The following is a 14,728-nucleotide window of genomic DNA, read 5'->3' on the forward strand; positions in this document are numbered from 1 at the left end:
CTACTGAACTATCACTTGTCTCCTTGCTGATAATTTTGTAATACTGTACATCAGTGTTCTTTGTCAGGAGGAGAGATTAGATGGACTTCTGGAATCTTGTTCAGGAACACTGTATTACATGTTTTATTTGTTTTTGTGTTATTTGTTTAATAATAAATGCAGCGAGGTTCTCTTTTTCTACATTATTTAATAAAAACCCAGTACACTTTCTTGCCTTCGGAGAAAAAATTGATGTTTAATACAGTATAACAACAACCTGCTTGTTTTAACACCCTTGCTGCCATGAACACATCTCTTCCCAATGCTTTTCAGAAAAAGTAATGAAGCAAAAAATGTTTATGCAATTTTTTTATGTTTACTGGTACTGTATTAGTTTAAGTGAACCATTATGCATTTTCCATAGTTGCTTTAACATTAAAAAAGTGTTTGTTTCTTTACAATACAATATTTCAATGTCTGCGCACAATGCAAAAAGCATAAATTAATCCTGTCCTAGATTAGAAGTAATGTGGTATTTGAGGCAAAATCTGAGTGAAATCAAGAAACAAAACACAAAGGGAGCCCAGAGCTACTTCCAATATGACAAAAAATACACAGTGAAATACCTACATATATCTCTTAAAAAAGGGTCATTTAGTTTAACCCTTTGGCCAAAGCATTATAAGCCTGCGAGCCACTTCAAGGCATAACCATAATATCGCAGGTCCTAACACTAACTGATTAAAATTCTTATTTACCTGTATAATTACAGGAAGAATGATCTGCACTGGATCTGTCACAAATAGCTGCATGAAAAGACCTGTACATATGGAAAGTGGGGAGGGACGAGCTTAAAACCTGAGGAGGAGGGGCCACTAACCTCCAAAACAGCTGAGACCAGCTGGACAAAGTTAATAAACACACAGATACCCATCTTTAAATCAAGAACCCCAAAAGGACCCAACACATTAATACTATTAACTATAAATGGGATTCTAAATAGAATTGTATTTTTTTGTAAAGAAAAATGTATTTTCAGTGTTATGTGCTCTAGATATTTTAACTCTTCAGGTAGAATACTTCAACAGTAATTTTGTTAAAACGTCACACAAATGCTTAATTGTGTGATAGATATACTGTGGTAGTGTAATAATACATCACATGTTCATTCAAATGTACTGTATTACACTTATTTCTTTCATATCATTTTCCAAATAGACTAAGGCTATTCAATATGCAGTGGAGAACTTCTTTCTACTGAAGATGAGTTTAGTTTAATTTACAATTATATTTTAACACACCATTTAAAAGCAGTTCTAAAAAAAAAATCTCCATCAAATACAAGAACTAAACAATAATTACAATATTGCTTCAAGACTACTTTTATTGGTTAGGGAAGATAATTACATTTATGGTATCAAGAGACTGAGGTTTTAGACCTGGCAACAACCATATGTAATCTTCGGTAAGTTACTTGATATCTTTATCACCCATCCTAATTGGGAACTACAATTGCTATCAGCTAAATGTAAATAATGTATTAATATTACTAATAAGAACAACATTTGCCTATGTACCTGTTTATGTATATAAAAAATAAAAGCCACGAGCTGGCTTTCAACCCTGAAGGAACTAGGGACTTTTCATTTTGTCTCAATGGGAGAAAGAGCTGAACTCAGTTTTAGAGACTGATGACGCGGTAGAAATATTTGATAGTATGGCAAGATTTTACAGATGCTCAGCCGTCAGAGTGGTTAATCTTAAACTGTTGCATAGATGGTATCTGGTCCCTTTAAAACTCCATGCAATTTCCCCTTTGCAGTCTGCTGGAGGAACTGTGGGCTTGTTAGAACTCTGGGCCACATATGGTGGGAATTCCCAGGGATCAATAATCTATAGGAAAAGGTCCTGGAGATTAATACTTCAGGTCACAGGAGCGAGGTTCCCTATGGATCCTTGGACCATCATCCATAAACCCATTGAGGATCTAGACAAACATATAGACAACCTCACAAAGTACATTCTATCAGCTGTAAAAACTATGATAGCCAGTTCATGGAGAAAGGACAAATCCCCAACTATAGAAATAATTAAGTCTAAACTATGTAAATTATGTCCATAGAAAAGCTTACTAGCAACCTACAAGACTCCCATTAGCGATTTCTAAGAGTATGGGAACATTGGTTGCGCCACAATGGATAGGCTCATATGACTGAGCATAGGGGATAGATGAATGAACTACCCCACCCCCCCCTGCAGCCATAACTATCTGGGAATTTTGGTTAATTGCCGCCCCTTTTTAAGATGTAGTCTTTCTGGATATACCAGAGTCATGTGAATGCTGAAGTAAATATTTTGTGTGAAAAAAAACCTCCGTCTCACAATCCCATTTTTTCATGTATCCCATTACCCTTCCCCCTATAAAACTTTCAATAAAATTCAAGTTTAAAAAAAATGGCACAAAAGTCCACCATATCTTTACAATATAGCTCAATGAGTCAAAAGGAGACGTGTCCAAGATTACAAAGAAATAACAGTAGGTCAAATTAAATTGTCTCCTCATCTACAGTAGGTCTTTCTGTTTTCTGACCTGTGTTCTTTTTGTGTTTTTCGTCGTTGGCACTGTACTAACTGGATATATATATATATTTATATATGTGGCTCGGTCTCCCTTCATCCCCTTACCTTCCACTGCTGCTGTGACCGGCAGTGGAGGATGGGGAGAGGCGGGGAGGGCTGTGGGTGAGCACGGTGCAGTTGCGGAGGCGATCGGGTCACCGGAGGCTCCCAGTGGCTCCTTTTGCAGGGCGCCGCCATCTTCAATGTGGCGGCGCATGCGCGAGATGGAGTGCATGCACAGAAGTGAGTAGTGGCGTCCATTACACAGGCGAGCATGCGTAGTGCTTTAGCGGCGGCCATTGCATGATAGAACTTCGCAGGGGAACTACAATCCCCAGTAGCCCCTGGGGCTGCTTGACACATTATTTATTTATTTTTGTATATATAAAATGTTTTACCAGGAAGTAATACATTGAGAGTTACCTCTTGTTTTCAAGTATGTCCTGGGCACAGAGTTATGATGACAAATTCATGCTTATAAATACATAGTTACATAAGTGAGATGGGTTATACATTTTGTACAAGACATTGTATGCACAGTTAAATGTAATACATGTTATAGGCGTATGTAACAGTTACAGACCAGGTTAAAATGTGAGACAGATTTAGTTTTGATTGGATTAGGAGCATTAGGAGAGGCCTACCAATAAAGGACCATCGGTGACCTACCCATTCCCAATTAGAACATTATAAGGATTAACCTTTAAAGTGCCCTTATGATGTACCTGGTAGGTCATGGGCTGTCACACCCTCCCATGAATATATGCACCCTTGAGTCATATAACTAGCAAACAGACTAAACATTACCCTTACAGACACAAAAGATTTTCAAGTAGTGCCGCAGGAGGAAGCCACAACCTCCATATTAATGAACAATTGGTTAACTGTGGAAGAAGTTCGGCGGCTTGAAAAAATTTAAGTAAATAAGGCACCTGGCCCCGATGGTATACATCCAAGAGTTCTCAAGGAGTTAAGTTCAGTAATAGCCAAACCATTATATTTAATATTCAAGGACTCTATTTCCACAGGCTCAGTACCACAAGATTGGCGTAAACCAGATGTGGTGCCTATATTTAAAAAGGGAGCAAGATCACAAAACCGGGGAATTACAGACCTGTAAGCCTGACTTCAATAGTAGGGAAACTACTTGAAGGTTTAACACGGGTTAATATTCAGGAATACCTAATGGAAAACAAAATTATTAGTAATCAGTAACAATGTATGCACCTGGATTGAAAACTGGTTGAAGGATAGACAACAGAGGGTTGGCATCGAGAGCAAAGTCTCCATCTTTGCTGATGATACTAAATTGTGTAATGTAGTAGAATCAGAGCAGGATGTAATTTCTCTCCAGAAGGACTTGGAGAGACTGGAAACATGGGCAGGTAAATGACAGATGAGGTTTAATACAGATAAATGTAATGTTATGCATTTGTACACATTAAATGGGGATACATTGGGGGAATCCTTGATGGAGAAGGATTTAGGAGTGCTTGTACAGTAGACAGCAGGCTTAGCAATAGTGCCCAAAGTCATGCAGTAGCTGCAAAGGCAAACAAGATCTTATCTTGCAAAAACGGGCAATGGATTTTGCCCCATTAGTAAGACCACACCTTGAGTATGGAGTACAATTGTGGGCACCACTCCTCAGAAAAGACCTTCTGGAACTAGAGAGAGTGCAGAGAAGAGCCACTAAATTAATTAAGGGGATGGACAATCTATCTTATGAGGAGAGGCTAGCTAAATTAGATTTATTTACATTAGAAAAGAGGCGTCTAAGAGGGGATATGATAACTATATACAAATATATTCAGTGACATTACAAGGAGCTTTCAAATGAACTATTCATCCCAAGGGCAGTACAAATGACTCGGGAATATCCCTTTTAGGTTGGAGGAAAGGAGATTTCACCAGCAACAAAGGAAAGGGTTCCTTACAGTAAGGGCAGTTAGAATGTGGAATTGCCTTACCCATGGAGACTGTGATGGCAGATAGAATACATTTGTTCAAAAAAGGTTGGACATCTTTTTAGAGAGGAAAGGTATACAGGGATATACCAAATAAGTAAACACGGGAATAATGTTGATCCAGGGATTAATTCGATTGCCAATTCTTGGAGTTGTGAAGGAATTTATTTTTCCCCTTAATGGGGTTTTTTGTTTGCCTTCCTCTTGATCAATAAGTAAGTATAGATATAGGATAAAGTATCTGTTGTCTAAATTTAGCATAAGTTGAACTTGATGGACGTACGTCTTTTTTCAACCTCATATACTATGTAACTATGTAAGTGGTTTGAAAGTATCAAGAAATTTACATTTGCAACAACTTGAGTTTTTATATATGTAAAAGTATTTACCAGATACTTGGCACGGCCGTGATGATTGTTGGTACATAATGCCAGACTACAATGTTTGACTTGGCTCCTGTTCCACTTGGCTTACTCATCTACACTATCTACTGTACATGTACCAAATATCGTTGTATATGCTATCAGGAGCACTTAAGAAGCACTTAACCTCAAAAGCACAAGAAGAACAAAATGTACAATGCTACCATATATAAGTGTTGCAAGCCTCTCCAGTACTGAAAATGTTTCATTCCGGACAATGTCAATATGACCGCCACTCTAAGCCCAATTTTGTATAACCTAGTGCAAGAGTTGTGGGCAGAGGTACATTCAATGGAGACTGATTAGGATTAAATTAAATCCTGGCTTTATTGAGCCTGTTCCTTTAAGGAGGCAAAACATACAAAAAGAAAAAAAATGAAGGCCTACTCCAGTTTGGAGAATAACTAAACATTTACACCAGCCATTTATAACTGGGTGGCTAGCTAAGCGGTTCTTAGCTAAGTGGTTCTCAAGAATACTACATACAGTATTCTGATATATAATGTTCAAAGAATTTGGATTGCAATACATGACACTACCAGCCTCACGTGCATTTTTTGTTACCACAAACTTTGTTTTCAGACTCCTGCAAAATAAAACTTGGTAGGCTGAAAAGATCATGTATTTTAATATTGAAGATCTGTAATAAGTACATTTCATGCTCGTCACATTCGATCTTTCACAATCTTCCAAAGTCGATGTGTGAGAAAAAGTGTGTGAACTGACGAAAGATTTACTTAGTGACTCTATCTTTGATCAATTGATCATCATTTTTGCCTACAGATCTCCCTGTTTTTGATATAGTGCCGTTTTCCTCACCTTGTTTTGTGGGGTGAGGTGTGTAGTCCCTATATCACTTTGGATAATTTTTGTGATTATTGCATCTATTTTTGCTGGGATGTGATGTGTGGTATCTCTACCTATGGGTATACATATATATATATATCTTTACGAACAGTAAAATTACCAGATGCCGGACCAATGACAGTATTCTCTGTTTTTCTTAATATGTGCACATATGGTAGACTTTCGTTTTTAAGCTTTTTTTTTTGTATTCAGCCCAATTACGATAGTCAGACATATATCTTAGCTCTGTGTAGAAGTCAGTGAAGTCTCTGCTTAGTGGCAGGGACCCTGTAACAAGCCTAATCAACTGTCCCTAGTATGTGGAATTAAATGGATCCTTGAGAAAGCGTCAACATGAAAGATGCCAGGAATTCCGTAGCTTGGACAAACTGTTGGAACTACAGATCAACCCTGTTATAATGCGATCCATCACAACGCGAATCCGCTTATAACACGATGGAAGGGTGGCTCCCACTTTTTGTATTTATGAATACTTTACAATATGATTATTGGTATCTTAAATACTTTATTGTACAATGCATACAATTTTACATTATTTCTAACACAATCGGCTTATAACGCGATGTGATTCTTTGGACCCCAAGAACAGCATTATAAGGAGGTTGAGCTGTATTTAATTAACTCAGAAACTGCATGGAGCATGGCCATATATTTCAAGTTATTCTTGTATTAGTCTTTTTGTCCCATTGGATACATTTGTGCACTCGTTTTTGTGTATGTGATACAAATGTAAATGGTCTTTTTATTGTTGACCTTGCTACAGACATGTTTTGAGTCCTGGGGGGGAGGGAGAGGAATTAAGGGAGGATCAAAAGTACAGATACCAAATGAAGATGTGCAGCTCTGCAGTACTCTTTCTTCACGCCTGTCTGGTCATTATCTCTCTCCTACTTACAGCCGCTCTCCCTCAGTTAACTACGTCTGTCCTCCTCATTACAGTTTCCCATCCCAGACTCCTCTACTCCTCTTGATTTTGAAACAAGATGATTGCAGTTCGTTTTTGACGGTTGATTTTAAATGTAATGCACTTCGTATAAAAATACACCGAAAGCAATTTGTGCTCGATCACTTGTTTGTTAATCTATATAATATAAACAACTTCTCTCAAGCACATGACATTTCATTAAAATGCTCCCGGTGAGCAAGTTGGATGCAGACGAGTCTAAAGCAATTACAGTACTATTGAAGGTGTCGGTTTAAACTTGCTAATACCGAATGCTTAATTGCAGAACAGACTGACCTAGTCCTATAGGAATTACAGTTTTGCAACTTGACATGTTCCTGTCCTCCCTCTAATGGTAAATGTTGCCAGCATGATACACAGATGTAGCAGACTCCATTCCTCCCACTGAAAAATAATCAACATATCTTATTGTAACACAGAGTTTCCATTGTATTCAATGTCAATGTCAATGATAAAGCAGAATATCCCACTACAAATGCCCCATAAAGGAAGCAATAACCGTTGCTACATCTTTATTGTAATAATGCAAATAAAGTCATTTATGGTATGTTTGGGGGAGCAAAATAGTAAATATTTATGTGATTCTTACTTTAGTTTCCCGTCAATAACTCTGCATTCAAGTTTTATAAACTGTGCAGAGTGAATGTACTAAACAGAAGCCAGATAAGGAAGGAACAATACATCTGGAGGCAGATATGTCACATCATTAACTTCCCATCATGCTAGAAATTGTATTTGTGCCACATTTGTGTATAATGGCATCAATATTCCTGTTTGGAGATACAACATAAACAAATGGAATATGAGTATCTGTCATAGCTCAGTTGTGAGATAGAAAAGGAAAATAATCATATTATGCTGTTCTTCCAATACTCTTGCATCAAATAGTCAGTTCTTCTCATTTCAATTTATGTATGTACAGCAGCTTAACTTTAAAACGGAGACATGATTATGTAGCAGGGGGTTTAACGTCAAGGCACAAAGGCCAAGCACACTTTTCTTTGCATGGTTTGTCTGTTTATGCATTTGGATGGCACTGTCTTTACATGCAGTCAATTAGGGTTAGAAATAACTGTAATGTAATCCATTGGTTGAATTTCAATAGGAAAGCATTGTAGTGAAAGAACTTAATAGGAATGTAATAATGGACTAACGCTTTTCATAATTAAATCAATATCAAGACTAGCTTATCACATTTAAGAAGCACAATCACAAATTAGAAGGAACATGCAGTAACAATTGCTTGAAGGGCTAGATAAGTCTACCCCTCACACAAGAGTGTGTGGGGTGTGTACCTTTTATGTAAAGGAAGCCTATATTTTGATATGGTATACAATAAGGTTATACATAGCCAGGTACAGAAACGTGTGCAGTAACTGTAATTAAAAAATGGAAGCTGTTTCATGCCTGAATTAGAGCAAAGAGATCCAATTAATCCGGCTCTCTCATTATTTAAGCAAAAAAGTAAAGTACAGTAAAATCATTCCCCACCAAAAACTACTATTTAATTAATTTGAAGGGTATTTTACAATAAAGAAGCAAATTTTTCAGTAAATTGTTAAAGCCTCTTTCAGTATTGGAACAGCTTTGCCTGCATTACAGTACCTGCAATTGATCATTTCTGTAGGCTAAATTCTGAGCTATTCTTTCCGGGTCATACTGTAATTAGCCACTTCCTATAGAGCTTTCGACTTGACAAAAGACACTGGGTAGATGGCACTGTATCTTGCAAGGGTATTTATTTTGCGGTGAATAGAAGATATTACAAGTACTTTTATAACGTGTGTTTGTTTTTCCACCACATATTTTTTATTTATTAAGCAGTGTTATATGGGATGGGGTACATAAATAAGAAAATGAGGGGGTGCATGGAGAATTGGGAAATAAATAATATAGGGGGGGGAGACGAATAATTACCGTTGAATATACAGAATAAGTAAACCATTTAGTAAGATCAAACAAGATTCTTAATACAAATCTGTTAACAAATCAGTGGTCCAGTCAGGATTTCGACTGACCCGCATCTTATACACGGCTCAACTCGTATATCCTGCATGAATGAAATGTCTTCAGGGAAGGCTGCTATCTAGGGGAACCCTATCTTCTCAAACCTAGTCGTGGAATTGTTTAATATTGCAGTGACTTTTTCCATTCCTACAACATGTCTCACCTTCATGTACAACATGGATTTTGACAATTGATGGGTATTGATGTACTTCTTTAGGCTTAGTATAATTATCTGCAACTACATCGTTTGCCAGTAAATATCCTTCAGAAGCATCGCAGCACCTTTGCCTTGAAGTTTGACTGCCGTTCTTGTAACGTGCCGAATCAAAAATGTTGTGCTTTGAAAATGTACGTTTTTATTAAACTCATCGGTTTACTTGATGTTCTTCTTACCTGACAGGTCGGTGATCAAATCATTGAAATCAACGGGGAAAGCACAAGGGACATGACGCACGCCAGAGCAATAGAACTAATTAAATCCGGGGGAAGGAGAGTAAAACTATTACTGAAACGTGGAACGGGGCAGGTTCCGGAGTATGGTGGGTTTTCACTTTTTCAGTATCTTATTTGCAGGCGTACTATTTAAAACATCGCTGACCTTCTTCTAGAAATGCATTGTTAGTTGTTGATACAGATGCAGCGAGACTTCCTGTCTGCGGAGCTGCGGCTGAAAAAAGCTTAACCTCATGGCTCTGTACATTGTGCTGCTTGCGCCGTCTCGCTGATGGGTGGGGAGGGGTCCATGCTGCCAAATCGGACCCTCCACACAGCGATAATCCTCCGGCTCCGGGACAGCAAGTCTTGCTATATCTGTATAGCTGTAATAGCTGCTATAACTGTAATAGCTGTAAATAATATATTATTTATTAATAAGAATAATAATATATTACAATAACAGCTGAACACATCCCAAATGCCTAGCACACACAAAGTTAAAATCTTTTACTTAATGTTGGCATCTCTGAGTGTGATGGGAGTTAATGATATATTTCTGTAATTTGTACCATAGCCCAGATGATCTCCTTTTATTGATATTAGTCTATTTTGTATCAGGCTAGCGTACTACCGTACATATAGTCTACCTATGCGTGTAGAATACGCCACAAGCTATAACAATAAGATAATACAGACACTCAGATACAGTATGTTGTTTAAAAGCTTTAAATCTCAGGTGCTCCAATAACGTGTAGCAATATGAACAGAAACAGGCTAATTACATCCACTAATTACAATAAAACCTGTTCCTTGTGAGATCAAAGACTTTGTATTCACAGGCACCCGAAACATACAGGCTTATGTACGAACATTACCTTCGTCATTTTTTTTTTGTTTGCGTCACGACTGTAGTGCTTGATGACATTTGTGCGGCATACATGAAGGTTGTTACGTGACTTCTTACATGTGAAACATAGCTCATTGTCTGAAATGACGTTTGATATTAAATTAAAAAAAAGAATTATGTTAAAAATAAATTGTACCTAGTATTAGTAAATATCAACCGTTCGTTTCATACATTTTAGAATAGCTATACTGTGAATATATTATATTTTGTTAACGTATATTTTGAAACATCCGTACTTTGAAAAAAAAAACTGTTTTGTGTATGCTTAGCAACTTAAGCAGGATTTAGGGTGTACAATTTTGAGGCAGTTTCCACATTTTTTTAAATTAATATATACAGTATTGGACAAATGATTTCAGCAGATAACATTGGTTTGTCACCATTGCTGCGCCCCTTTAAATACCTGTTTGCTCCAATATTTCTGACTTAAAAAAACATTTTCGTTGCTTCTCGCGCTCAAGAAAAAAAATAGTTAGTACATAGGCGCACACACACAATTTTGTTTGTGGTTTTCTTGTGTCAATTTACTGCCACATACTCCATTTGCGTCACTTAGTACATAGACCACAAAAAGTTGATGTTGTGAACGTGACATACAGTAAATGAGGCCAATGTAACGTGTAACTCAATAGAGAGCACAAGCCGAAATAAGTCCGAAAATATTCAATCTTGTTTAGCCAAAAAGAATACAATGTTTCCATGGAACACATGCTTCATTACAATGACAATCCTACTGTATATCGCCTAGACAGCACCCCATCTACCTCTCACAGCTTGAAATAAAAGGGAATAACCCCCTTCTTATTTATATAATGCAGGGGTTCTCAGCTCCTGTTCTCAAGACCCACAAACAGGTCAGGTTTAAAGGATATCCCTGCTTCAGCACAGGTGGCTCAATCAGTGGCTCAATCTTCGACTGAGCCATTGATTGAGCCACCTGTGCTGAAGCCGGGATATCCTGAAACCTGACCTTTTCGGAGGTGGGGAGGGGGAGGGGGGGTCTTGAGGAGAGGAGTAGAGAACCCCTGATATGAGAAACGCTCCATAAAGCAAATATCTACTCATTACTGGATGGGTTTATAATTATCTCTAAGAATACATCTATATTTTAATAGTAACAATAAACTATGTCTAAAGCATGCTCTAAACGGTTATATCTGGTGAAAATATTGAGCAAACTACTAATATATCAACCCTACGTTATCATTTCTGACAAATCTCGGCTTGTGTTCTGTATTGAGTGCTGGAGGTCACACTCGTTACATTGGATTACTTTTGTGAGAATTAGGGGAGATACTACATACCTTGGTGCACCACATTGAGTATATTGCAATACAGTGAGTAGTAGTATTTGTTCTTATGTAGCTCTGACCCACAACGAACCTACTGAGTGTCAATATTTCTGTAATTGGTGCGTAATTGTGAAAGCATGTGTACATTGCTGGAGAATATTTCAATTTCCTTAAAGCTTAAATCAGTTCTTTCTTTATAAATACGCGTTGCTGTAGTCTCTTGTCAGTGTCCAGTATATTAGGGAACCAAGGTATCTGTGTTGGAAAATGTAAATTGTTCCGATATACAGTATCCTCTCACATTACATATGTTTAACGTAACCTTTTATTTTTGTTTTATTTGTAGCAAATAATGTTCTTCAAGTACCAGCAACTCGCACGTGGTTAAATTGGTGGTCTACAAAGAGGAATACAAAACAATGCTTTAGCTAGTTAACCTGTGATATATATACTTGCAAAGATAAAGCCTTTTTTAAATACAGAAAACCCAGTGAGGATTGTGACAGAGATATAGATACATAATGTCACATACTGTGTATATCTCCATGCAGTGTAGAGAGAGTGTGTAAAAAAGTTGGGGAGCGCAGGTATCAGTGACCAAGTGAATATATGCAAACCCAAAGCATTAAATATTACAGAAGAATGTGTAGCAGATAACTGCAGGACATGGGGGAAAGTGCACTCACATTACCACACAGACGTTATAGCTCATAATTTTAGAGCATGTGGCAGGTGGTTCCTCTGGTAGAAATTCCTTCTTAATGAATCTGTATTTCGGAAGAAAGATAGGAATACAGAGTATTACTGGATCGATCATCTCACTGCCGCTCGACCGCTCTGCTACAGAGTCACTCGTGACCGACTTCCGTCTCAAAGGCTTCGGTATCGTTGGGATATGTGGCAGTGTCTCTTCAAGACTGCAGTGGACTCTGACTCTGCGATGACACACATCCCAATAATAAACATCGCAATGACACCGGAACATGCGAGACCAGAAATTACGTAGAACGACTGAAGTCGGTCACAAGGGACGAGGTATTAGAGTGATCGAGCGGTGGTGAGATTATTGATCCAGTTATACTCTATATAGAGTCTAAATTTCACCCAAATGCCATTTTTTCCTGGTTATACAGATGCAGCCAGATCTATTGTCGACTATTCAGCCAGAAAACAGTTGAAAGCTGCCAGACCACTGCATGCTCATGGATTCCTTGCAGCCAGACTAATTGCCCATCAGAATTAAGACAGCAGGGGTCACCAGTCTGGAAGAGCTGCGCAGTGAGAGCAGACGGAAGCGCTCCCTCTCCCTGCACAGGCGATAACGCTGCTTTTATTTTATTTGAATTACACGGTATAGAAGCAGGGGGTCACCGGACCTGAATGGCATTAATGTCAGCCCTGGGGACCCCCTGCTTCCTGAGTTACAGGCCCCGGAATGGGTGCTGGTTTTTCTTGCATGTTTAAATGTCCCGGTCTCGTGACACGGCAAACATTTCCCCCATCTGTATTCCCCAATCCAGGGGTGCGCAATCTTTCCCTACTGTGTCCCCTGCCTGCTTCCCTCCCTGCTTGGGGGGGCGCCCCTCCCATACCTTGTCTCTGGCTCTTGGCGTCAAATGACGCCGCAGGGGTCACGCAACGTAACGTGATGTCATTTGACGCCGCATTGGCATGGCGACGCATCGTTGAAGACAAGGTAAGTGAAGTAGCAGAGGCCTCACGCGATCCCCCGGCATTCATTTAAATGTATTGGGGAAGAGCACAGATGCTATGAGACATGGATTCAAAAAGTAATTGGCATATTTGATATATTGCCCTCAGAATGTGACCATGGCATTTTTTACAGTCTAGAGATTCTGGGAAATTACATGCAAATGAGCACACAGTGTTCCTTTTGCCTCAAATCCATTTTTACATGGAACCCTTATGAGCTGATGCTCGCTGCATTACACAGCTTTCAGCACAGCCTGGGTTAAGATGCATAGCCAGTAGACCTACTCACAGACAGCTGTTTCAACCTTTTGGGTCTCATCAGTGTGAGGCTGGGACAGCGAGCAAAAGCTCATAAGGGTTCCATGTAAAAATGTTCCATGTTTGCTCATTTGCATGTCATTTCCCAGAATCCCCTGCTGCAGTGGAAGCACTGTATGCTAGGTCAGGGGTGCGCAAACTGGGGGGCGTGAGAGGTTTTTTTGGGGGGTGCACGGCTCACTTACCCAGCTTCAGTCCACACTTCAGTCCACGTGTCTCCATGGCAACTGCCGCAGGGGCATGTGACGTGATGTCATTTGACGCCGCATTAGGGGTAAGGGGGGGGTGACACAGGGGGAGAGCAGACAGGGGGGTGCAGCGCAGAAAGTTTGCGCACCCCAGTGCTAGGTGATAATGGCAAAAAGCACGGTTGCAGACTATCTAAGACATGTGACATAAGTGATATTTCTATTTGCTATATGCTTTACGGTGGAGGGTTTTTCGTCACCTTTTTCGTCACCTTTTTCACCCACCATAACTTATATATATAAATCTAAACACATTAGATATGTTATGGTGGGTGAAAAAGGTGCCGAAAAACCCTCCACCGTAAAGCATATAGCAAATAAAATAGCACTTATGAGCACATTCACATGTCGTATATATATATAATGTGGGTTGATTTCAGGTGCAAGATAATGTATTTATATCCTGGTCATGTGTTACTCTTTACAGCAAAACAGGAACCATAGAATCGTTTTTTGGATGATACCTTATTCTTTAATAAATTACATACTTCTTTGAAGCATTCAAACACCCTATTATTTTCCCTAAGGGGTACAAACTATTTTTGCACTAATATATAATTATTATATATTATATTATATATATATATAATATTATATATTAGTGCAAAAAATAGTTTGTACCCCTTAGGGAAAATAAAAGGGTGTTTGAATGCTTCAAAGAAGTATGTAATTTATTAAAGAATAAGGTATCATCCAAGAAACGATTCTATGGTTCCTGTTTTGCTGTAAAGAGTAACACATGACCAGGATATAAATACATTATCTTGCACCTGAAATCAACCTACATTTTTAATTGGCTTAAATAACACTGATGTTATGTCGATTTTGCTCTGGCACTATCTGATGGCCCTTGAATACCGAATTCCTTGTTTTCTTATTTAAGTGAAACCCTAAAACACGTGACACTTTTGTTGGAAGCCTTCATTACTGGAATGGTCCCCCCCCCCCCAGATACAGCACCTCTAGTTTGAAAGCCTTTATTTCCATTGA

General features: G+C 38.6%; 1 protein-coding gene across 16 annotated transcripts in view; it reads left to right on the plus strand.

Moving 5' to 3' along the window:
* Positions 1-14,728, plus strand: part of MAGI2 (membrane associated guanylate kinase, WW and PDZ domain containing 2) — a 1,068,715-nt gene that overhangs the window by 1,014,962 nt on the left and 39,025 nt on the right. For 15 of the 16 annotated variants that reach the window (XM_075599598.1, XM_075599590.1, XM_075599592.1 and 12 more), the window contains one exon: positions 9,226-9,364. In XM_075599598.1, coding sequence (XP_075455713.1) covers positions 9,226-9,364 — 139 coding nt within the window. Of the gene's footprint in view, positions 1-9,225; positions 9,365-12,592; positions 13,706-14,728 lie in introns of those variants that run through there. The other variant, XM_075599601.1, reaches the window with a different exon arrangement.

The sequence above is a fragment of the Ascaphus truei genome, chromosome 5 (genome assembly GCF_040206685.1).
Source record: "Ascaphus truei isolate aAscTru1 chromosome 5, aAscTru1.hap1, whole genome shotgun sequence".
Lineage (NCBI taxonomy): Eukaryota > Metazoa > Chordata > Amphibia > Anura > Ascaphidae > Ascaphus > Ascaphus truei.